The 26489-nt window shown below is 46.2% G+C and overlaps 1 protein-coding gene across 2 annotated transcripts in view; it reads left to right on the top strand.

Moving 5' to 3' along the window:
* The window catches only part of cpne7 (copine VII), a 184564-nt gene that overhangs the window by 124083 nt on the left and 33992 nt on the right, over positions 1-26489 (top strand). For both annotated transcript variants that reach the window (XM_078400853.1, XM_078400855.1), the window contains 2 exons: positions 3645-3778; positions 18796-18850. In XM_078400853.1, the coding sequence (XP_078256979.1) occupies positions 3645-3778; positions 18796-18850 (189 nt within the window). The remainder of the gene's footprint in view (positions 1-3644; positions 3779-18795; positions 18851-26489) is intronic.

Here is a 26489-nt window from a genome sequence, read left to right on the forward strand (position 1 = left end):
CCACAACGTCGTACCTGCTAATTTATACCTGTGCTATGAGCTAATCCACCTTGTTTAATATGCTGTGTGCATTTAGATATAACACCTTCAGTTCAGTACTCACCACCCCTCTTCTCAAAATGGTTCCCACGTTGCCTGACGTTGGACTCTTATCCCTTTCTAAACTTCCTGTCCTATTTCTTATTCTGGACACTTTGGTAAACTTCCCCGTGCTCTCCTTTCCATTAACTTCATGTGTACCTCTTCTCGGCGCTCCTTACCCCAGCATCTCGAGCCAAAGCCTCATTTCTGCACTTGGCCACAACACGCACTTCATGCCCCCAACATGGCCACTCCCAACAGGCCGCTCCGCTCCACCTTCCCTTCCTTTCATTGCTCAATCTGTCTCTTCCTCAGCTAATCAGATGCCTGCCCCTTTAAATTTCCTGCCCGTTCAATTTTTAAAAACGGTTCTTTTGTGGTGTTTTCCTGCCTCTTTTTAAATGTTGCTTATTCGTCACTTCTCAAAATGGACGCACAAACTCTGCTCAATTTTTAAGGTCGAAAAAAGATCTCACCTCACCTCACCTCACAAGCTCTTTTAGCTCTCAGTACAATATTTACAATGGGGATTCTATTGTCCATTAACTATCTTAGTTTACTTTCTTTTAGTTTAGAGATACAGCGCGGAAACAGGCCCTCTGGTCCAGCAAGTCCATGTCGACCAGCGATCCCCACACACTAACACTATCCTCCACACACTGGGGACAAATCATAATGTTACCAAACCAATCAATCTACAAACCTGTACATCTTTGGTGTGTGGGAGAAAACCAGAGCTCCCAGGAAAACCCACGCAGGACACGGGGAAAAGGTACAAACTCCGTACAGACAGGACCCATAGTGAGGATGGAACCGGGGTCTCTGGCACTGTAAGGTGGCAACTCTACCGCTGCACCACTGTGCCGTCCTACATCTTAGACCAGGAGGAAATGTAAGATGCTGCCTAGGGAAGCCATTATTCAAGCCACATGGAGAAGAGGCATTCTGTGCCTGGGTTACCTTGTCACTGGGATATGGAAATGGGCCTTACTTTGTTTAAACCATTCCAGTGGAGATGTGCAGAGGCTGGGACCTCCAGAGGATCTTACTGGGGGATCTCTACTCACTGCTCTCTGTGGCAGTCAGAGTTGTGAATATTTTCAAAGTTTATGCACAGGTAGGGTTGCCAACTTTCTCACTCCCAAATAAAGGACAAAAGGTAACTTCACCCAGTCAGCAGCCACGTGCTCCCGCTCCACCAATGGCGGCCGCCCGGGACGGGAGACGGGTTGCTACACAACCTCCATTAGGCGACGCCCAGGCCTCTAGGCCTACACTGTCCGGGCCTACAGCGGCCCCCGGGGCTACAATATCCAAGCCTACACTGTCTGGGCCTACAGTGTCTGGGCCTACAGCGGCCCCCGGGGCTACAATAACCAAGCCTACACTGTCTGGGCCTACAGTGTCCAGGCCTACAGCGCCCCCCAGGCCTAATACGGGACAAGGGCGGTCCCGTATGGGACAAACCAATTTAGCCTAATATTCGGGATGTCCTGGCTAATACGGGACAGTTGGCAACCCTATGCACAGGAGCAATGGGAGCACAAAGCTTTTATGTCTAGGAGACTTGTGTAAGGCAAATAAATCTGCAGTGTGTACTTGCATCAAAACATTCGTGCTAAATTGCCAGAATGATAGAATTTATGGGTCCAAGAACATGAATGAAACATACAAATGATTACAGAACTTGCAAAGTTCCCCAAGGATTTTGGAGAATAATTTCTATTTCAACGCCAATGTAAAACAATAAATGAACAGAAAGGAATTTCACTCAATTCATTATATTTCACTCAGCGATTATATTTGAAGCTACTAATTCCTCCAATTGGATCCAAAGTGTGCCATGTATCTGCCAACATTGCAGTCTTTTTCTTTTGCTCATTCACAGTGATCAAAGATGAATTTTAAAAACGTGAGTCTCTTGGAGTATATACCACTGTGGGAATGGCACATCACAGCCAGAATTCATCGACTAATACTGGCAGTGGTAAAGGAATGTGAGCTTGGGCTGGGTGAATGCACGCAATTACTGTACAAGGACTGTGTTGGCCTGGTTTTCTCTTCCACACTTTTACTTTCCACCATGTACCAGCAGCAGGTTTGTGGTGGCAGATATTGACCCCCCCCCTTGAAGCAGAAGGTCAGGCACTGTCAATGCATCAGTAAGGCATCAGTGGAGGTGCCAAGAAAGCCATACTGAAGGATTTTCGCTGAATTATAATCCAGTTCCTGTCACAACACATTTCCAATCACAAGGCAGCATCATATTAGAACCCCTAGTGTTTCCCTAAGGTCACATTTCCTGTTTGTGTGTAACAGTGGGAGTACAGAGCCTGGAGCAAATCATCCACTCTCCATAAAATCACCATGGGATCAGGCGCTCATTCACAGTGATGAGGCACCAACTAGCTCCTCTCACATATTGCTACATCCTCCAAATGCTGACAAAGCATGACCCATGTTTACAGTCCAACTTCTACTGTGGAGGCCAAGTCTATGGATATTTTCTAAGGCAGAGATAGACAGATTCTTGATTAGTACCAAAGATACTAGAGGAACAAGATTGATCACTCCGTTGAAATCGCCTATATTGAAGTGTAGTACGCAAAGGGGCCATTTTAGTAAGCAAAACCCGCAGTCCGTTATGCCTCTCGCAGTGTAATCAGTGTTTTGGGGGAACAGTATGTGTGATGATACCATTAAAATGCAGAATATATCTCATCTATCAATTCACAGATTTTTGTTATTTTTCTTTTTAAATGTTTCTGCAAGTTTCTGCCTACTAAAATGGCGCCTTGACCTACTACGGTTTTTAGGGTTGAGTGGTCTGTCTTGTTCCTCTAGTATCTTTGATTAGTACGGGTGTCATGGGTTATGGGGAGAAGGCAGGAGAATGGGGTTAAGTGGGAGAGATAGATCAGGCATGATTGAATGGCAGAGTGGACGATGGGCCGAATGGCCTAATTCTGCTCCGATCACTTATGAGCCCTCTTCCCTTTGACACGTCACCAGGCAGTTATAAATCAGTAGCGGTAGTTTACTGAAAGCAGGCTAAAGACCGTGAAGATTTCTGCCTGTGCCGCAGGTTGGTTGATGCCAAACTCCAGTCACTGTCCATCTGTCTGGTGCATGACATATCACGCAGGAAAAAAAGGAAATCTTCGGGGATTTGAGGCTTTAAAATTAAAATATTAAGGCAGAGATCAGCCACGATTGAATGGCGGAGTAGACTCGATGGGCCGAATGGCCGAATTCAACTCCTATAACTTATGAACTTAAATTACATATTGTTAATTTGAAAAATGCTTTTGCCAATGCTGTGCAATTTGTTAATAATTCTCAAAGCTCTTTCAATCGTAGACTATAGTTTCTGTGGATGTATGTATCAGTGTGCCCTTCAAGTACTAGATTTCTGCTGCCGTGTATATGTGTAATGGTGCTTTTAATTTTGACATATCTTATGCGTTTTTATTCAGAACATTGTGCATCAGTATGAGCTTCTAGAAAAATGTAGCATTCGGAGCCTGGTGCTGTTAATTATGAATTACCACCTTCTATTTTAGGTAGCCATTGACTTCACAGCTTCAAATGGAGACCCACGAAACAGCTGTTCCTTGCATTACATCAATCCCTATCAGCCCAACGAGTATCTGAAAGCACTTATCTCCGTTGGTGAGATCTGTCAAGACTACGACAGGTACTGTTAACCATTTATCCGAAAAGATCCTGGCAGTCTAGCAGCCTGATAGTTGTAATGGTACGCTTTTGTCTCTGAAGTTCTTGGATGATGTATGCATTTCAATTTGAATTTGCTGTAAAGCATCAAACCTTACATTGCTGTATAAGAAAATAACTGCAGATGCTGGTACAAATCGAAGGTATTTATTCACAAAATGCTGGAGTAACTCAGCAGGTCAGGCAGCACCTCGGGAGAGAAGGAATGGGTGATGTTTCGGATCGAGACGCTTCTTCAGACTGATGTCAGGGGGGCGGGACAAAGGAAGGATATAGGTGGGGACAGGAAGATAGAGGGAGATCTGGGAAGGAGGAGGGGAAGAGAGGGACAGAGGAACTATCTAAAGTTGGAGAAGTCGATGTTCATACCACTGGGCTGCAAGCTGCCCAGGCGAAATATGAGGTGCTGTTCCTCCAATTTCCGGTGGGCCTCGCTATGGCACTGGAGGAGGCCCATGACAGAAAGGTCAGACTGGGGATGGGAGGGGGAGGGGGAGGGGGAGTGGGAGTTAAAGTGCTCGGCCACCGGGAGATCAGTTTGGTCAATGCGGACCGAGCGCAGGTGTTGAGCGAAGCGATCGCCGAGCCTGCACTTGGTTTCGCCGATGTAAATAAGTTGACATCTAGTGCAGCGGATGCAATAGATGATGTTGGAGGAGGTGCAGGTGAACCTTTGTCTCACCTGGAAAGACTGTTTGGGTCCTTGGATGGAGTTGAGGGGGGAGGTAAAGGGGCAGGTGTTGCATCTCGTGCGGTTGCAGGGGAAAGTGCCCGGGGATGTGGTGGTTTGGGTAGGAAGGGACGAGTGGACCAGGGAGTTATGGAGGGAATGGTCTCTGCGGAACGCAGAGAGGGGAGAGGATGGGAAGATATGGCCAGTGGTGGGGTCCCGTTGTAGGTGACGGAAATGTTGGCGGATGATTTGTTGTATCCGCTGGCTGGTGGGATGGAAGGTGAGAACGAGGGAGATTCTGTCCTTGTTGCGAGTGGAGGGAGGAGGAGCAAGAGCGGAGCTGCGGGATGTAGAAGAGACCCTAGTGAGAGCCTCATCTATAATGGAGGAGGGAAAGCCCCGTTTCCTGAAGAATGAGGACATCTCTGACGCCCTAGTGTGAAACACCTTACATTGCTGCTTGGTTCCGATCTCCATTCGGTTTCAGTTTAGTTTACTGTCACGTGTACCGAGGTACAGTGAAAAGCTTTTGTTGCGTGCTAAACAGCCAGTGGAAAGATAATACATGATTATAATCAAGCCATTAACTTTGCGCCTACTTATAAAACTCCAAAGGAATTTTGTGTGTTTCAATGAGCTTATGTCTCATTGTTCTGAACTCCTGGAAATGGTCATTATTGCGATCTACTCCAAATAATAACAGCCAGCAGAAAGACAGTACATGATTACAATCGAGCCATGATTACAATCGACATGGTTATTTCTGTGTCAATTTTGCATTGCTGTCAATAGAAATCCTCTTGGGCACATGAAAGGATAGGAAAGTAAACCATCAGTGGAAGAAGAGAATTTACAAAACCCCAACTCTTCTTAACAGAGGAATTATAGACTTCTCCTGAGTATCGTTTGCATTCATATCAGGCAAATAATAATTCTGAAGAAATGTGACTTTTTGTTTTGGTTGCTTTTTCACAAACAGGAATTGTAGATGACACTCTATGTCTATGTCCTGTGAAATAGACCAAAGATGGACACAGAATGCTTGTGTAACTTAATGGGTCAGGCAGAATCCCTGGAGAAAATGGATAGGTGATATTTCCGGTCGAGACCCTACTTCTGACTAATACTTGTTGTTTTTATTATTATTCTTTTTTGCTAAAAACAGTTTGTGAATGCTTCTGCTGCTTGTTTCCTTAATCAAAGTCACTTATTTAAAATGGAACGACATCAATGAAAATATACAATGCTCCTTTAAGCCAATGACTTCTGGAATTGTTAAATACCCTTCCTTTTAACTGTCAAAACAAAGCCTGTGGCATTTGTTAGGATCCCAGTTTTCCTCATTAATACATGACCACAGAACCTGCATGCTCAGTCCAGCATCCACTTAAGATAGACATAAAATGCTGGAGTAATTCAGTGGGTCAGGCAACATCTCTGGAGAAAAGGAATAGGTAACGTTTCAGGTTGAAACCTGAACCTTTTCATAACTCTAGTTATTCTCTCCCCCGACTGAGTCTGAAGAAAGATCTCAACCCGAAACTTCACCTCTTCCTTCTCTCCAGAGATGCTGCCTGAACCACCGAGTTACTCCAGCTTTTTGTACCTTTCTTTGGTGTAAACCAGCATCTGCAGTTCCTTCCCACACTTTCATTTAAGATAATTTGTAATTCATTAGAATTGATAAGAACATATGTTAATTGCAACTACTCTGAAGATTTTACTAAAACCTTACCAAGATTTGATTAAGACTGCCTCACGGATATTTTAAGGCTTTGCTCAGGTGATGATAGAAACCAACACCCAGTTAATGCATTTTTGTCTGTGAATGGAGTCATAGTGTGAAGTATATCAATCATTATTCACAGGTTGGAGCATATAATTGGACAGATGTAACAGCATAGTAGAGGGGGAGTGTGTAGTTATGACGTTGAAAGGGGCTCGGATATTAAAAAATATCCGATATTAGACAATAAAAATCATGAATAAACCAGTTTTTAAAGGCATTAACCTACTGCCTTAACTTTATGTTGAGGTACTGGTATTTAAACATCTAAGAGTCAAACAATTGTGGATGCAGGGCTCACATGAGCTAAGGACACATTCTTTATCATTTCTTGGGGTCATTAATGACTTGTTTCCATTTTAGTTCAGTGGGTTCTGAAGCCAATCGTCCATCTGCAGACTTTGCATTAGAGCAGCAGGATATGCTCGAAGGGGGTGGAATCCTGAGGAAGAGTCTCCGAGTCTTCAGTTCCATCTAGGATGCTCTTTCCTCAAGTAACCTGCCAGCAAAATGCAGTGAAAAAACTTTGCTTGAATGCTAGCCAGTCATTTCTTACGATACAGGAGCACAATCAAACCACACACAAGTCCGATGGGTAGTTTAGTTTGGTTTAGAAATACAGTGTAGAAGCAGGGCCTTCGGCCCACCGAGTCCATGCTGGCCAGCAATCCCCACACACTTACACTATCCTACATACATTAGGAACAATTTACAAATTAAACTGCAAACCTGTACGTCTTTGGAATGTGGGAAGAAACCGGGCCACACAGGACCGAGGGAGAACGTACAAGCTCTGTGCAGACACCACCCGTAGTCAGGATCAAACCCGGGTCTCAGGCACTGTGCTGCCGTGATAGTGCAAAGAGAACAAAAAACAGAATGCAAAATATAGAATTACAGTTTTATAGTGTTACAGCTGCTTAGAAAGTGCAGATTAAAAAAAGTGCAAGGGCAACAGTAAAGTAGGTTGGGAGATCAGGACTACACCCTTAGCTTATGAGAATACCATTGAGTTGTCTGATGGGTTTTGTGTTTGGTAGAGATCTTGTTTTTCAAACATCGTTTTCCTCAGAGAGCCAAAGGTTGAGATATGGAAAGTGGTCCACGTTTTCCATTTCACATTTTGGATCTTTATTGTCAGCAAAGATACTAGAGGAAGAAGATAGACCACTCTGTTTAAATCGTCTATACTGAAGTGTAAGAAAATAACTGCAGATGCTGGTACAAATCGAAGGTATTTATTCACAAAATGCTGGAGTGACTCAGCGGTCAGGCAACATCTCAGGAGAGAAGGAATGGGCGACGTTTCGGGTCGAGACCCTTCTTCATACTGAAGTGTAGTACGCAAAGGAGCGTAACGTCGGCCATTTTAGTAGGCAAAACCCGCCATTCGCTCTGCCTCTCGCAGTGTAATCAGTGTTTTGGGGGAACAGTATGTGTGATGATACCATTAAAATGCAGAATATATCTCATCTATCAATTCATAGATTTTTGTTATTTTTCTTTTAAAATGTTTCTGCAAGTTTCTGCAAGTTTCTGCCTACTAAAATGGCACCATGACATACTACGGTTTTGAGGGTCGAGTGGTCTGTCTTGTTCCTCTAGTATCTTTGATTGTCAGAACACTGCAATACTATATTCTGCATTCTGGTAGTATTGTGCAGTGAGGTGACATGGAGGTGGCAGGGGCCTCCAAACATTTCAGCATGAGGGTCACATTATACATTTGGCACATTTTTGTGGGCCATAGGATAAAATAAAGAAGTGTGAGTTTTATAAATTTAATGAACTCAAAGTTTAGACTAGGTTACGTTAGATTAGATTAGGAAAGGTTAAACTAGGTTAGATTAGGTTAGTTTACATGGTTTATATGGCAACAAATAAATAATATTCAATTTTTAAAAAGAGCTTGAAATATTGGAATATATATATACCGTGGGTATACAATTATTTATAAAACAGAAAAAATACAGTGACCACCACTGGGGAAGAAAGGAGAGAGAGAGAGGGGTAGAGGGGGGGGGGGGAGAGAGTGGGGGGGGGAGAGAGAGTGGGGGAGAGAGAGAGTGGGGGAGAGAGAGTGGGGGGGGGGGGAGAGAGAGTGGGGGAGAGAGAGTGGGGGGGAGAGAGAGTGGGGGGGGAGAGAGAGGGTGGGGGAGAGAGAGTGGGGGGGGGAGAGAGTGGGGGGGAGAGAGTGGGAGGAGAGAGTGGGGGAGAGAGAGTGGGGGAGAGAGTGGGGGAGAGAGAGTGGGGGAGAGAGTGGGGGAGAGAGAGTGGGGGAGAGAGTGGGGGAGAGAGAGTGGGGGAGAGAGAGTGGGGGGAGAGAGTGGGGGAGAGAGAGTGGGGGGAGAGAGAGTGGGAGGGGGTAGAGTGGGGGGAGAGAGAGTGGGGAGAGAGAGTGGGGGGGGGGGAGAGAGAGTGGGGGAGAGAGAGAATGGGGGGGAGAGAGAGTGGGGGGAGAGTGAGTGGGGGGAGAGAGTGGGGGAGAGGGAGTGGGGGGGAGAGAGAGGGGGAGAGAGAGTGGGGGGGAGAGAGAGTGGGGGGGAGAGAGAGTGGGGGAGAGAGAGTGGGGGGGGGGAGAGAGAGTGGGGAGGAGAGAGAGTCGGGAGGGAGAGAGAGTGGGGGGGGGGAGAGAGAGTGGGGGAGAGAGAGTGTGGGGGGAGAGAGAGTGTGGAGGAGAGAGAGTGGGGAGGGAGAGAGAGTGGGGGGGGGGAGAGAGAGTGGGGGAGAGTGAGTGGGGGGAGAGAGTGGGGGAGAGGGAATGGGGGGGGAGAGAGAGGGGGGAGAGAGAGTGGGGGGGAGAGAGAGGGGGGAGAGAGAGTCGGGGGGGAGAGAGAGTGGGGGGAGAGAGAGAGTGGGGGGAGAGAGAGAGTGGGGGGGAGAGAGAGAGTGGGGGAGAGGGAGTGGGGGGGAGCGAGAGGGGGGAGAGAGAGAGTGGGAGGGGGTAGAGGAGAGAGAGAGTGGGGGGAGAGAGAGAGTGGGGGGGCGAGAGAGAGTGGGGGAGAGGGAGTGGGGGGGAGCGAGAGGGGGGGGAGAGAGAGAGTGGGAGGGGGTAGAGAGTGGGGGGAGAGAGTCGGGGTAGAGGGAGCAGCAGGTGAGAGCGGGAGCACGGGGAGGGGGTGGGTGTCCGAGGGTCTGGTGAAGGAGCGCCACCACTTGCGGGGACTGCTCCCTCCCCCCTCTCTCCCCTCTCCCCTCTCCTCTCTCTCCCCTCTCTCCCCCTCTCTCTCCCCCCCCCCTCTCTCCCCCCCTCTCCCCTCTCTCTCCCCTCTCCCCCCTCTCTCCCCTCTCTCCCCCTCTCTCTCTCCCCCCTCTCTCTCCCCTCCCCCCCTCTCTCCCCCCTCCCTCTCCCCTCTCCCTCTCTCCCAGAGCCAGTGAGATCTGCATCGCTCCTCCACTCTCTTCCCCGTCTCCCTCTAACGCAGCGAAATACGACCAAACACAAGTGTAGTTGTTGTTCAGAGCCGCGCATCCCCGGGGTGAGCGGCAGCGGTGGTGGCGGCGAGGAGGGAAGTTTCACTTGTGTTTGTTCGTATTTCGCTGCGTTAGAGGGAGACGGGGCCGGGGAAGAGAGTGGAGGAGCGGCGCAGATCTCACTGGCGCTGGGAGAGAGAGGGAGGGAGCAGCCCCCGCAGGTGGCGGCGCTCCTTCACCGGACCCTCTGACACCCTCCCCCTCCCCGCGCTCCCGCTCTCACCCACTGCTCCCTCTACCCCGACTCTCTCCCCCCACCCTCTCTCCCCAGTGTGAGCGGTGGCGGCGAGGAGGGAAGTTTCCTTGGGCTTGGTGTTCGCGAGGTGGCGCTGCCATCTCTCGCCTTGTCCCGGCTCTGGGTCGGTGGCGATCCGCTCTCCGGTGAACCTTCGCTGGCAGCTTCTGCCTCCAGTCCCCGCTGTCTAAGGGCTTACTGCGGGCCGGATAAAATCTCGTGGCGGGCAGGATGTGGCCCGCGGGCCATAGTTTGGAGATCCATGTGCCAGAGGATCCTTTTTACAGATATTTAGTGCAAAGTAAGAATTATCTGCTTACTAAATCACGAAGCAGTCTGCTGGACATCTCAGCCAAGTCCTGCAGCAGCTGCAGAGAAAAATGGACAGTTGGTGTTTTGGGTCTTCTGGTCGAAGGGTGCCGACCTAGAATGTGGACTGTCCATATATCCCACCACAAATGCTGCTCGGCCCACTGCGTATCTCCAGCAGATTGTTTGTGCTCCAGATTTCAGCATCTGCAGTCTCTTGTATTATTTCCATTTGCCCACTGAGGCTCGATGCCACTGTTCTGGAGTGGAGGTGGTGTAGGTTGAACAGTCTCGCATTCATCCTTTAGGCTAGCTTCATTCCAGTGAGCGGCTTATAGGACAAGAGTCAAGGTTGCAGTGAGAAAGGTTGAGAGAAGTGTTTTGGGTGATGGTGTGGTCGTGCACTATCACACAAGCTTCCACTGACAGTGTGTCTGTTGTGATCACGATGGAGAAGATATGTCTTTGTGTTCCATCATGTAGTGGAGACTAATTTCTTGGAACAGCCACATTTAAGGATATTCCATAGTCACTTGAAATTGAATCAAAATGGTTTTTGTGAGGTCAGGAAAGACAGTGCTGTCGATACAAAATGCTGGAGTAACTCAGCGGGTCAAGCAGCATCTCAGGAGAAAAGGAATGGGTGATGTTTTGGGACCTTCAGTCTGAAGAAGGGTCTTGACCCAAATCGTCATCCATTCCATCTCTCCTGAAATGCTGCCTGACCCGCTGAGTTACTCCAGCATTTTGTGTCTACCTTCGATTTAAACCAGCATCTGCAGTTTTTTCCTACACAAGACAGTACAGTTGTGGTTCCCTACATTTCACTTATAGTTATCATTCTGAGTAGATTGTGGCCATGTTGCATCCAGATGGCAGAACATAGAGCATTGAAAACTATAGCACAGCAGCAGAACCTACAGCCGATGTATGAACCATGATGCCAAGATAAACTAATCTCATTTGCCTGCATGTGATCCACACCCCTCCATTCTCTGCATATCCATGTGCCTATCTAAAGTCCACTATCCTCACTACTTGCACCACCGCCCCTGGCAACACATTCCGGGTACACACCACATTCTGTGTGTCCCTTTCACCTGAAAGCCAATACCCAAAGTCTTTGACATTTCCACCTCGGGAGGGAGGGTTCTGACTGTCTAGCCTATCTGGGCCTCTCACCATTTTATATACTTCTATCATGTCTTCCCTCAACTTCCAGCATTCCAGAGAAATCAATCCAAGTTTGTCTACCTTCACTTGCAGGTAATATTTCCTCATCCAGGCAGCATTCTGGTAAACCTCTTCTGCACCCTCTCTAAAGCCTCCACATCCTTCCTGTAACGGGGCAACCAGAACTGCATGCAATGCAACCCGATCAAAGTCTTACCGAGCTGCATCATGACTTCCTGACTCTTCTACTTAATGTGTAGGAAGGAACTGCAGATGCTGGTTTTAACCGAAGAGAGACACAAAAAGCTGGTGTAACTCAGCGGGACAGGCAGCATCTCTGGAGAGAAAGAATGGGTGATATTTCAGGTTGAGACTGAAGAAGGGTCTCGACCCGAAACGTTATCCATTCCTATACTTGATGTCCTGACCAATGAATCTGGGCATATCAGACACAGCATTTAATCTTCCAACATTTTCGCCACCTCCAACGGAATCCCACAACTGGCCACATCTTCCCATCACCACCCCTTTCTGCTTTCCGCAGAGGCCATTCCCTCTCCCCAGGTACTACCCCCCTGCAACCGCAGGAGATGAAAAACCTGTCCCTTTACCTCCCCCCTCGACTCCATCCAAGGACCCCGACAGTCTTTTCAGGTGAGGCAGAGGTTCCCTTGCACCTCCTCCAACCTCATCTACTGTATCCGCTGTTCCAGGTGTCAACTCCTGTACATTGGCGAGACCAAACGCAGGCTTGGCGATTGTTTTGCTGAACACCTCCGCTCAGTCCACCTTAACCTACCTGATCCCCAGGTTGCTCAGCACTTTAATTCCCCCTCTCAGTCTCAATCTGATTTTTCTGTCCTGGGCCTCCTCCATTGCCAGAGTGAGGCCCAGTGCAAATTGGAGGAACAGCACCTCATATTTTGCTTGGGTAGCTTATAGCCCAGCGGTATGAACATTGACTTCTCTAACTTCAAATAGCCCTTGCTTGCCCTCTCTCTCCATCCCTCCCACATACCGGGCACAGTTCTTCCACCAGTCTCACTGTCTCCAACTACATTCTATCTCTATCCCGCCCACTCCACTGACATCAGTCTGAAGAAGGGTCTCGACCCAAAACGTCACCCATTCCTCTCCAGAGATGCTGCCTGTTCCGCTGAGTTACTACAGCATTTTGTGTCTACCTTCGATTTAAACCAGCACCTGCAGTTCTTTCCTACAACATTTTTTCTATTCTATCTGCATGTATTCACACTTTCAGGGAGTTATGGACTTGGATTCCAAGTTCTCTTTGCACATCAATGTTGTTAAGGGGCTTGCCATTGACAGAAAGCCTTCTCCTTGCATTTGGCCTCCTGAAGTACAACAGATTAGACTTGCTTAGATTAAACTCCATAACTCCCAAGTTAGGGGAAACATTTGGAAAGAAAATTCTTAGAAATGGGACATGATCATTTGGGAAGACAAGGAATGGTGAGGGAGAATCGGCATGGTTTTTGTGCATAGGAAACCCTGCCTCACAAATCCAATTAAATTTTCTAGGGTGATTACTAATAAAATTGATGACATGGCTTTTGTCAAGTTAGAGTGTCGTAGGATGGTGCAGAAGGTTAGAGCACATGCGATCCGCGATGTTTTGGCAAACTGATTCCAAAGTCGGATTGGTGATAGGAGGCAGGGGTACTGGTGGAGAGTTGTTTCTCTGGCTTGAAGTCTGTAGCCACTGGTGTACCACGGGGATTGGTGCTGGGAACGGTGTTGTTTGTCACACATATGAATGTCTAGGATGAGAATGTCTGTCGTCTGATGACACCAAGATTGGTGGAGTTATAGGTTGCCAAGCTGGGTGCCTGGGAATATATAGATCAGGTGGCAAGTATCAGGAAGGCTGGCTCCATCCTGGGGGTGGAGTTACATTAATTGGAGGTGGTCTTGGAAGGGAGGATGCTCCTCAAACTGCGAAGCATCTTGGACAATACAGCTCTCCCCTCTCCGTGACACACTGGTCAACCTGAGGAGCACCTTCCACCAAGATGCAGCACAGAATGCCTCAGATCCTATTTTCCCTGTGGCTATCAAACTGTACAACTCCTCCCTCTTCTATCATGGGGTAGACTGACTCCCCTCCCCACCCCACAATCTTCAGAGGTTACAGGGAAAAGGCAGGAGAATGGGGTTAGGAGGGAGAGATAGATCAGCCATGATTGAACGGTGGAGTAGACTTGATGGGCCGAATGGCCTAATTCTGCTCCTATCACATGATCTTATGATCTTTGCACATCCCCATTCCAGGACTTTCCACTCGTCACTTTAATCTCATGTTTCATGTATCTTGTTGTGTTTTATGACTGTTGGCAGACCAATTTACCTCCTGGGATAAATAAAGTTATGTCGTATCAGATCGTAAGTTGGGCAGAGCGGCGGAGGTAGAATTTAATCCAGATAATTGTGAGGTACATCTAATTTTGGCTGGATAGAGACTATAAAGGGGAGGGACTTGAGAACCACTGACGTACAGAGAGACATTGTACCAGTTCACAGTTCCCTGAAAATGGTGACACAGGTTGATTGGGTATTGAAGAAAGCGTTTAGCAGGGGGGTTGCGTATATGTGTTGGGACTTCATGTTGCAGCTGTTAAGACACTACTTGGGCCACACTTAAAATGTTGTGTTTAGTTTAGGTCGCCGCACTACAGAAAGGATGTGGTGGCACTAGAGTGCAGAAATAATTAACCACAATGTCACTTGGAATGGGGAGCTCGAGTTAAAAGGAGATTGGGTTGGCAGAGGTTTATAAAATGATGAGGGGCATAGATGGGGTAGATAGTCGCAGTATGTTTCCAAGGGTAGGGGAGTCTAAGGTGAGAAGGGAAATATTTCAAGGAGATCTGAGGGCACATTTTTCGCTCAGGGGATGGTGGGTATATGGAATAATTTACCACGGGTACAATCACAGCATTTAAAAAGTATTTGTACAGATACACGAATAGAAAAGAAATAGAGGAACATGGGCCAATTGCAGAAAAATGGGATTTGTTTAGATAGTCATCTTGGTCGGCATGGACAGATTGGGCTGAAGGTCCTGTTTTCCTGCAGTATGACTCAGTCGTTCCACAGTGTTGCTTTTCATCCACTGACTCTTGGTGTGTGGATAGTGGCCATCTTTGGTCCTGTGATTTTCCACTAAATTCAAGTTTAAGCTTGGGCTGGGAGATTTGATAGACATCTGCAGGCACCACGCTGCCTAAAAATCAATGTCCATGCTGGTTTATTTGCAGCTCTCATTGAGATGCAGTACCGCTGCTGTGGGAACCTAAATGGATGCAGATTAGGAGAGGAATCTGTACCCTGCAGACGAACTACAATCATTGCTTTAATCTGCCAAAAAGCCAAGCAAGAAAATGAGGGGAAAAAAAATCTCAGATTTCCATTTTATATTGCCTTTTCACAACATCCCAAAGTGTGATCACCGTTGTCACCTGATAAACGACATGCATAAAATGCAGTGATAATGATCTGCTATTTATTCAGTAACGGGGACTGAGGGATAATAATGGGCTGAACACTGGGAGAACTGCCTTGCTCAAGCTCTCCATTCAACAGTGACGTTGAATCACTTGCATTCACCCAGCTCAGAACCTGGGTAGGAAGGAACTGCAGATACTGCTCTGCACTGAATATAATCACAAAATTCTGGAGTAACTCAGCGGGTCAAGCAGCATCTCTGGAGAGAGGGACATTTTGGGTCGAGTCTGAAGAAAGGTCTCGACCCAAAACGTCACCCATTCCTCTCCCGCGATGCTGCCTGACCCGCTGAGTTACTCCAGCATTTTGTGTCCATCTTCAGAAATTGGGTCCTGGTTTAATATCTCAACTGAAGGCACCACCTCCTGACAGTGGGGCATTCCTTTAATGTTGCAGAAAAGGCTCAGACTAGATTTTTGTGCCTAGGTTTCTGAAGTTGGAATTGAATTGGAGAATAACCACAAATGACGAATCCTCTCTTAGATAATATACTTTCTTTTTAAAATAAAACTATTTTTATCCTGTTTTCATTAAGATATTATTTCTAACTATACAATTCTAGATTTAGATTTCAACCATGTTAGCATTTGATTGCATTAAAAGATTAGAACCTGACCCAACTAAATTTATTACAGGATGTGGGTGTTTAGTTTAGTTTAGTGGAAACAGGCTCTTCGGCCCACCGAGTCCGTGCCGACCAGTGATCTCCTCACACTAACACTATCCTACACACACTAGGCACAATTGTACATTTCTACCAAGGTAATTAATGTATAAACCTGTATGTCTTTGGAGTGTGGGAGGAAACCGAAGATCTCGGAGAAAACCCACACAGGTCACGGGGAGAACGTACAAACTCCGTACAGACAGCGCCTGTAGTCAGGATCGAACCCTGGTTCCTGGCGCTGTAAGGCAGCAACTCTACCGCCGTACCATCATGCCACTGGGTGTTGCTGGCACGGACATTGTTTAATAGCTGTCTCTTAATGGTCCTTATGCAACATGGTTTGTTAAACCATTTTAGAGGCATGTTTAGTGGCTGCATTACTGTGGGCCTGGAGTCACATAGAGGCACTCTCAGGATGGATGTTAGATTTCCCAACAATTCATTGCTATTACTGATAGAACATTTTTATTCCAGATTTTTTACACTGTACTTTGGAGATAGCAATAAATGCTGGTGTGGTCAATGGCTCAATCTATCCATCAAAATTGCAAAAGATTGATCATCATTGGATTCTGGATTCATATCTCTGCAGTATGTTACCATGTGACAAAACAATATTCACAACAGCCATAACTTCTTATTTGCTGGTAAATGCAGAGATTTTATTGGGTTGTTGTTCCCATCACCTTGATGATTGGGGAGAATCTGCAGAATTGCAGATCAATTCAGGATCTTAAAACACATCTTTAGATTTATTCTGTTTGATCAGCCAACTCCTGGCAAGAAATATTCCTGGGTAATGAAAGTTACATTTAAAATAAAGATTTCCACACTAGTATGTGAAATCGCGCTGCCAGTAAACGTGTGTTCTGGAGGTGTGTCGGAAGGAGCTGCAGATGCAGGTTTACACCGAAGATAGACGCAAAATGCTGGAGTAACTCAGCGGGACAGGCAGCGTCTCTGGAAAGAAGGAATGGGTGACAAATTCTCGACCCGAAACGTCACCTATTCCTTCTCTCCAGGGATGCTGCCTGTCCCGCTGAGTTACTCCAACGTTTTGTGTTCTGGAAGTGGTGGTTAACTGTGCCACCAGGGAACACCACTGTGGAAGAGCTAAGTCATAGAGTCGTACAGTTGGGTAACAGGACCTTCGCCCGACTAGTCCATGCCGATCAGTTAGTACCAACACATGTGATGTTGTGTAGCACAGATGGACAACTCCAACCAAATAATATACTGAATTTAGAGACATGTAAACAATTTTTAAAAGTTTAAAAAAAGACTTTTTTAACAAAAATTATTATTCCCCATTTTCTGTCGCCACTTGCTTCCATTAACCTAGACCTTTGAGATATGAAGCTGCTGAATAGGAACAAGTACATTATCTGGTCAGAATACTGACTTTCCCTCTTTGAGGTCTGATTTTCACTGATGTGATGAGCAACTTCTGTTTATGAACAGGACACTTCGAGACCCTTTTTCCACACTGGCTGGTTGTAAAGAAAGGGGCTCATCCCCAGAATGATTGGTGAGGCAAGGTCAGATGGTTTTTCACATGGGTAGGAAGGAACTGCAGACGCTATTTTAAACCGAAGATACACACAAAATGCTGGAGTATCTCAGCGGGACAGGCAACATCTCTGGATAGAAGGGATGGGTGACGTTTCGGGTCGAGACCCTGAAGTAGGGTCTTGACGTCACCCATTCCTTCTATCCGGAGATGCTGCCTGTCCCTCTGAGTAACTCCAGCGTTTTGTGGTTTTTCACATGTGTTGGGTTGGTTGGTGCTGCTAACTCATTCTGGCTGTTTCATTCTTCAGAGGTTGGCCAGCACAGTCAGTGGTGCTGCTATCAAGCCACTCCTGGTGTTGGACATTGACGTCTCCTATCCAGAGTACAATCTGTGCATTTGCCACTTTCAATGTTTCTTCCAAGTGTTCATCAACATGGAGGAGAACTGTAGGGGCAAGATGGAAAGGCCACGCGGAGTTGGTGCTTGAAGTAACGGTTGATTTATTAAACTGGTGTGCAGCAAGAGACCAGCCAAAGTGTCACTTTGGAATATTTGTTTTAGATTCTCAGATGACAAGATTACTCAGAAACTCGATTAACAGTAAATCGAGGTCTTAATTGCAGAAACTTGATTAACAACAAAACGAGGTCATGCACAGAGACTTGATTAACAATAAAACAAGGTCTTAATTACAAAACAGAACTCAGAAAGACTTAATTAGGTGACAAACAGAATGAGATGATTATCCACAAGTCCAAATTCATTAACAGTAGATCTAACTTTCTATTACAATGATGAGTGCACACATAATCAATCAAATTCCTGTTAAGCTTTGTCTGCCGTTTCCTGTCACACATTAACACAATCCACATCCCTATTTACTGACTATTAGCCCTCACTATTGTTGACCCTACAACAGAACTAATCTGTAGGAAAGAACCGCGGATGTTGGTTTAAATCAAAGGTAGACACAAAATGCTGGAGTAACTCAGCGGGACAGGCAGCATCTCTGGAGAGAACTAATTCATCAGCCTCCAGAAAAACGGGAGGTAATGATCAGGAGGTTTCCCGATGCCATGAGAATTAATGGTGTCTGGTGTCTAAATTGCCAAGGGCTGTTCCTAGCCAAGGGCTGTTCCTATCTGTACCTCATTGTGCAGCAACTCTGGGTAGATCTAAAAGTGCAATGTTCCCGCATGCTTGAGAAAGTTACAGCAGGACTCTGGGTTTGGCCAGCGAACATGATAAGGATGGGGAAATAACGTATTGTTACAGAGCAGATGGAAGGCATTTTCATTCCCCGTCTAGTTTCAGAATTCAGCCATGTGCCATGTTGATAGGTTGAGCCAAGGTTTAGTGCATCACCACCAGGGAACGCAGCATTATGGGGGATCTTCTTGCAGATAATCTGAAGAAGGGTCTCGACCCGGAACGTCACCTCTCCCTGTTCTCCAGAGATGCTGCCTGACCTTCTGAGTTATTCCAGCACTTTATTTCCTGATTGCAAAGACTTGCCTGTTCCATACATAGCTTTCCAAATTGACAAGAATGTAATGAGACTGTCTTGAAATTGATAACCATGTCACTGATTTTCCACTGACATGTGATTCATTTTAACTCCTAGTGATAAGAGGTTTTCCGCCTTGGGATTTGGAGCAAGAATTCCTCCGAATTATGTGGTGAGTAATTTCTGCTCAAGCATCTTTAGGTGTAAACAGTTTCCTTCCTTTGGTTTTCTGTGCAACACCTTCCTTTTACGGCCCTGCCTCCCTCTGTCCAAGTTTTTATAAGCCTCAGCGAGAGCTGACTTCTTTCTTTCAGTGCTACTTCCCATCCGTGAGCCTTCTGTCCTCTCCCAGCCTGGCTCTGGTGCAGATTTGCATGTTTTCTCAAGATTCAAATCAGTCTTGCCCTAAGCTGCAGCACCATCTGCTCTGCTTGTCTCTGTCTCTTTCTTCTATGTCCAGATCTAACATTGGCAGTGATTCTGTCAAGACACTTGAAAAAGAAATTGGCACTCATTTGGTAATATTTTCCATTTCATATGGTTTGCTCATACATCTTGGCCGAAACACTTTCCCCATTGCAGCAAAAGGTCTCGTTGCAAATTCCAGATACTTTATTTATGCATACCCTTGTGTATTACTTATCGCTACATATGCCCCTGAATTTCCATTTAATCTAGTATAGATCTAGTATAGTTCACCAGTAACTTTACCCTGCACATTTTCTCTTTGATTTCTGCCTTATTAGTTCAAAAACTACGTGGAATAAAATTGTCTTTAATTTTCCAATCAATTTATTTGTCAAAAAGGTAAATTGCTTGTAAATTCAAAGAAACCTTATATGGTGGCTATGAACGTGCTTTAGTATAATTAACATGTCCACTTCTGCTTATGGGAAACTTGTCTTTAATTTGAGATTTTTTTTCTGAGTGTGCACTTACCAATCTTGGAATTTATTTCCCAATATTTATAAAGCATAATGTAACTCTCTGAGTTTGAGTAGGGGAGGGTTGGATGTTTCTTTCCATGTGAGAACCTAGAACAAGAGCCTTGTTTAAAAATAAGGAGATCCTTATTTAAGACAAATACAAGGTCTGCACAGTGGCGCAGCGGTAGAGTTGCTGCCTTACAGCGCCAGGGACCCGGGTTCCATCCTCACTACGAGTGCTATCTGTACGGAGTTTATATGTTTTCCCCGTGACCTGCGTGGGTTTTATTCGAGATCTCCGGTTTCCTCCCACAATCCAAAGATATACAGCATTGTAGGTTAATTGGATTGGTATAAATGTAAAATTATCCCTAGTGTGTACGATAGTGCTAATGTGTGGGGATCGCTGGTCGGCGCGGACTCGGTTTGCCGACGTTTCTGCGCTGTATCTCTAAACTAAACTAAACAGGGTGATATTATTTGTTTTCCCAGAAGGTTATGAGTGTTTGAAGTTATAGCGTGGAAATGGGTCCTTTGGCACTCCATGTCTGCAGAACCATCAAACACCTACTTGCACTAATCTGCATTAATCGCTCTCTATTTTCCTTACATTCCCATCAACTCGCTTCAGTCTCTGCCACTCATTAACAAAGCAGGCACAATTTATCATGGCCCATTAACCTGCCAACCTGCAAGTCTTTGTAAAATAGGTCATTTAGAAAAGTGAGAAAACTGGAGCTGCCAAAGGAAATGCACGTAGCCATTGGGAAAGCCTTCACATTGTGAAGCAGGCAGCACAGGAGGTCGGGAGTGAACTTGGATCACTGGAGTTGTGGGGCATCAGCTCGACCAGCGACACCACTGTGCTGCTCACAAAGGGTGGTAGAAGCAAAGACTTAGAATACTTTTAAGGCAGAGATAGTCACGAACAAGGAGACGATAGGTTACTGTCAAGAGATGGGAATGCAAAATTAATGTTACAATCAGACCAGTCGTAATCCTTATTGCAGAACACGTTTAATTGATGTGGCTTACTACTGTGAATTCATTCAAATGCTTCAGTAATGATATTTTATATAATGTCGACCAGCCATGCGGAGTAAATCGAAAATATTATGGTTACCAACTGTTCAAAGTTTAATCATTACTTAAATGAATGACTATGTATTTCTCAGAATCACCATGAATCATTCCATTTGATACTCAATCATGCATTTAATGTTCTGTGTCTTTTCTTAAATTTATGCTCATTAGGGAATAAATGAGGCTTGTTAATTTATGACATTATTGTGTTCAGTGAAAGGCATGCAAGTTTCCTCTTGTACGAGCTGGCTCAGATTGTATTATAAACTCTTGCATAAAGCCACGTGACTTTTTTAAAAAAAGTCTCCATATCTTTTGCATAAATGTTTCTTCAGTCTCACAAGATAGGAATCAAATTGACATTGAATAAACCATGATGGTGCAATTGCTTGAAAGCGTGCACCATCCCACTCAAAACAGTTCCTTCCCATCTGTTTTCAGGTTCCTAAACGGCCCTTCCATGAGCTGGGGTACTGTCCGATTCACTTCCACCCCATTGTGGCACATTTAACCTTGTCTATGGCACTGATGCGCTACAATGCTGAGAACCACATTCTGTAGTCTGTATCTTCCCCTTTCCCTACCTTTTATACTTGAGTTTGACTTGATTGTATTTATGTCCAGTATAAGAAAATAACTGCAGATTACAAATCGAAGGTATTTATTCACAAAATCCTGGAGTAACTCAGCAGGTCAGGCAGCATCTCAGGAGAGAAGGAATGGGTGACGTTTCGGGTCGAGACCCTTCTTCAGACTGATGTCAGGAGGGCGGGACAAAGGAAGGATATAGGTGGAGACAGGAAGATAGAGGGAGATCTGGGAAGGAGGAGGGGAAGAGAGGGACAGAGGAGCTATCTAAAGTTGGAGAAGTCGATGTTCATACCGCTGGGCTGCAAGCTGCCCAGGTGAAATATGAGGTGCTGTTCCTCCAATTTCCGGTGGGCCTCACTATGGCACTGGAGGAGGCCCATGACAGAAAGGTCAGACTGGGAATGGGAGGGGGAGTTGAAGTGCTTGGCCACCAGTATATCTACCTTGTTTGGATGGCCCCAAAGCTTTTCACTGTACCTCAGTACAAGCAGCAATAAAAAACCTAAAATGTAAATCCGAACCTAAACCAATGTTTGGTTCGAGTCATTACATCATAATAAACGGAATATGTATTTATCCAGGATAATTTTCTCAGTTACGGGCGCAGTGGCAGAGTTGCTGCCTTACAGCGAATGCAGCGCCGGAGATCCGGGTTCCATCCTGACCACTGATCTCTTCCCCTCCCCCTTCCCAGATCTCCCTCTATCTTCCTGTCTCCACCTATATCCTTCCTTTGTCCCGCCCCCCTGACATCAGTCTGAAGAAGGGTTTCGACCCGAAACGTCACCCATTCCTTCTCTCCTGAGATGCTGCCTGACCTGCTGAGTTACTGCAGCATTTTGTGAATAAACACCTTCGATTTGTACCAGCATCTGCAGTTATTTTCTTATACTGACCACGGGTGCTGTCTGTACGGAGTTTGTACGTTCTCCCCGTGACCTTCATGGGTTTCCTCTGAGATCTTCAGTTTCCTCCCACACTCCAAAGACGTACAGCTTTGTAGGTTAATTGGTTTGGTAAATGTTTAAAAAAATTGTCCCTAGTGGGTGTAGGATAGTGTTAATGTGCGGGGATCACTGGTCGGCGCGGACCCGGTGGGCCGAAGGGCCTGTTTCTGCATGGTATCTCTAAACTAAACTAAACTAAAAGTTCTCTGCTATTTATGCATTAATGTGAAAATGTTGTGCATTCTGCAACTTTTTTTTTTACCACTTGCACCATTCCCAGACGTAAATAAAAATGTACGAAATAGAAACGGAAGTTCATGTAGCCATTCAAAGCTTTCTCATAAACAATCATAACTGGTGATCAACATAAGCTTCACTTTCCTGCTTAATTCCCATTTATTTTATTTAGTTTCGAGATACAGTGCGGAAACAGACCCGGCCCACTGGGTCCGTGCCGCCCAGCGATCCCCGCATATTAACACTATCCTACACACACTAGGAACAATTTTTACATTTACCAAGCCAATTAACCTACAAACCTGCACGTCTTTGGAGTGTGGGAGGAAACCGAAGATCTCGGAGAAAAACCACGCAGGTCACGGGGAGAACGTACAAACTCCGTACAGACGGCGCCTGTAGTCGGGATCGAACCCGGGTCTCCGATGCTGCATTCACTGTGAGGCAGCAACTCTACCGCTGCGCCACCTTCTTGACTGAACATAAAAATCAGTCGGCCATATGTCCCTGTTGCCTGCGCCACCATTCAGTAAGCTCAGATATTTTACTTCAGAGTCACTTTCCAGCACTATCCCCATATCCCTTAGCTCCTTTAACATCTAAAAACCTGCTTTAAGCCTCCATGCTCCTCTAGGATAAAGAATTTCAAAAATTCACATTGTCATGGTGGAAAAATGTATTCTCTTATATGTACTGAATGGAAGACCCCTATTTTGAGACTGAATTCTGGTTCCCCGCCAGGGGAACCACCAACTCCACATCTGCCTTTTAAATTCTACTAGACCAAGTGAACCCATTGGGCCCAAACCTATCCTGCATTGGTGCAGCACCCTCTCCTCCCCCCTCCCCTCTCCTTCCCTCCACCCTCCTCCCCTCCACCCTCCTCTCCTCCACCCCTCCCTTCCCCCTCCAACCTCCTCCCCTCCCACTCCTCTCCCACTCTCCTCCCCCTTCCCCTCCCTCCTCCCCCTCTCTCCCCCTCCCTTCCCCTCCCCCCCACTCCATCCCCCTCAACCCCCTTTTGTCCTCCCCCCTCTCCCTCCCCGCCTCCCTCCTTCCCCCCTCCCTCCCTAGGAGATAGATTTAAATGTTAAAATGTGAATAACTTAAAAAATATAACACAGATTTCAATGAAACTTCTTCCATTAACACCAAAGGGACGACGGTGAGTAAGAGGGGCCTAAAATTGTTGCACTATCGTGTACCATTTTGTCTGTAGTTCAGGGACAAACAAACAAACAAACAAACAAACAAGAGTTTTAGTATATAGATGACAATTTTGAATTGTCATAGATCAAGTTTTGCTATTTTAAACTTTGGAAATATAGACCCATTCTGTAAATTTCTCCTCTTATAACAAACTTGTTCCAGGAATCAAACTGGTAAATCTTTGCTTCTCTCTTTCTCTTGCTAATCCCATTAGCCCATGTTTGGCCCATATCCCTCTCAACCTTTCCTATCCATGTTCCAATCCTTGTGTCTTTTGAATGCCTCGGCTAGTTCCTTTGGCAGCTTGTTCCATATACCCACTTCCCTCTGAGTCAAGAAGTTCACCTTGGGTTCCTTTTAAATCTTGCCCCTTCACCTTAAACCTATGTCTATTCATACCATGGGTAAAAGACTGCACTCACCCTATCTATTCCCCTCATGATTTTAGACACCTCTCTATGATTAACCCTCAGCCTCCTGAGTTCCAGAGAATAAAATCCTAGCCTACCCCAATCTCTCTCTGGCCCTTAAGTCCTAGCAACATTCTTATAAATCTTCTTTGCACTCTTTCCAACTTAATGGCACCCTTCCTATAACAGGGTGACCAAAACTGAACACAATACTATATATGCGGCCTCACCAACATGTTGTATAACATAACATTGCAACTGCTACACTCAACACCATGACTAATGAAGGCCAATATACCATAAACCTTATTTACCACCGTGTATACCTGTGATACCACCATATCTACATGTGATACCACTCTCAGGAAACTATGTACCTGTACTCATAGATGCCTCTGCTCGAAAACACTCCAGGACACTACCATTCCCCGTGAAGGTACTACCCTTGTTTGGCCTCGCAAAATGCAACATCTCGCGTTTATGTGCATTGCCTCCATTAACCATTCCTCAGCTCACTTGCCCTGCTGATCAAGATCCTGCTGCAACTTTTGATAGCTGTGTTCACTGCCTATGATGCCACCTACTTTAGTGTCATCTCCAAACTTACAATTCATGTATTTTAAATTCTCTTGTAAATCGTTGATATAAGCTGCAAACAGCAAAGGGGTCACCATCGATCCTTGAGACATACCACTAGTCACAGGCCTCCAGTCCGAACAATAACCCTCCACCTCTGCTTCCTCCCATTTTTACACACTACAACGCACCTGCCACATCCTTGAATGATCATTTCCTTGCATTGAGAACTTCTTGAGCACATTTTTGAGATTCTCATTGGGCAACTCTTTGCATCCAATCAGCCCAGAAGAGTTGCAACATATTCGGGTCGGGCGAGTGAGGTAACGTTTGCCCAGGTAGTACCCGTGGGATTTTCATATTCATCCCCCTCTCCATTGTCACTCTCTTAAAAGAATACATATGAGCGGTCACAGTGGTGCAGCGGTAGAGTTGCTACCTTACAGCGAATCCAGCGCCAGAGAGCCGACTTCGATCCCGACTTTGTCTGTCTGTACGGAGTTTGTACGTTCTCCCCATGACCGTGCTGTCTGTACGGAGTTTGTACGTTCTCCCCATGACCGTGCTGTCTGTACGGAGTTTGTATGTTCTCCCCATGACCTGTGTGGGTTTTCGCCGAGATCTTCGGTTTCCTCCCACACTCCAAAGACGTACAAGACGTTTGTAGGTTAATTGGCTTTGTAAATGTAAAATTTGTCTCTAGTGGGTGTAGGGAAGAGTTAGTGTGCGGGGATCGCTGGTCGGCGCGGACCCGGTGGGCTGAAGGGCCTGCTTCCGTGCTGTATCTCTAAACTAAACTAAACTAAACATATGACAAGTCCCCCCTTACAACGATGTTTGAATCAACATAGAGCATAGAATAGTACAACACAATGTCAAAGTCCCAAAAGCTGTTGGATGCAGGATACTTTGTTACATATTTAAATCACTTCATAGCCTCTCCCCTTGCACAAGCAAAATCAACCTGCTGTAGCGACCATAGAGAATGGTCCAGGTCGTCGAACCCTCGGATTGGCCAGCGAGGTCACGTGTGAACGCGACCATGGGGATTGGTCCAGGGAGCGACATCGCTGATTGGCCAGCGATGTCATGTGCGCTTTTGGCGCCCGAAATAGGCAGTTCGGCGAAGTCTTCGAAGAAGACAGTAAGTTTTTGATGGTTGTCCTTTACCTTGTTGTTTAACTCTGTATTCGAATATTGCGGCTGCAATAAACTTCTTCTACAACCAACAAGTTTTCGGACTCGCCATATTGGTGACCCCGACGTGATCTGGACGATCACCGACTATGCAGGGTCCCGACGCCGCGTTGTCGATGGCCGCGCCGGGCACACCGGAGTTAAGCGCGACAAGCGTTCACCTTCCGTTGTTTTGGACGCACGCACCGCAATCTTGGTTTATCCACACCGAAGCTCAATTTCATATAAAGAAGATATCGGACGACTCCACGATGTACTACTACCTCGTCAGCGCTCTATCGCCGGACACGACCACGCGCGTGATGCGGTTCATCGTTAATCCACCTGCGGAAAGCAAGTACGAGGCCATGAAGAAAGTATTACTGCGAATCTTCGGGTTTAATAAGCATGGTGGTGCGGCAAGACTTCTGCACCTACCGGATCTTGGAGACCGACTGCCTTCCGTCCTCATGTCCGAAATGATGATGCTAGCCGGCGAGCATACGGATTGCCCTATGTTCGAACAGGCATTCCGCGAGAAGCTTCCTGAGGATGTCCGACTGCTGCTCACGGATTGTTCTTTTAAGGACCCCGAAGCATATGCAGCGAAAGCGGACGCGCTCATAGCGGCAAAAAACAAGGCAAGCGGTTCGATC

The sequence above is a fragment of the Rhinoraja longicauda genome, chromosome 6 (genome assembly GCF_053455715.1).
Source record: "Rhinoraja longicauda isolate Sanriku21f chromosome 6, sRhiLon1.1, whole genome shotgun sequence".
NCBI classification, from domain to species: domain Eukaryota; kingdom Metazoa; phylum Chordata; class Chondrichthyes; order Rajiformes; family Arhynchobatidae; genus Rhinoraja; species Rhinoraja longicauda.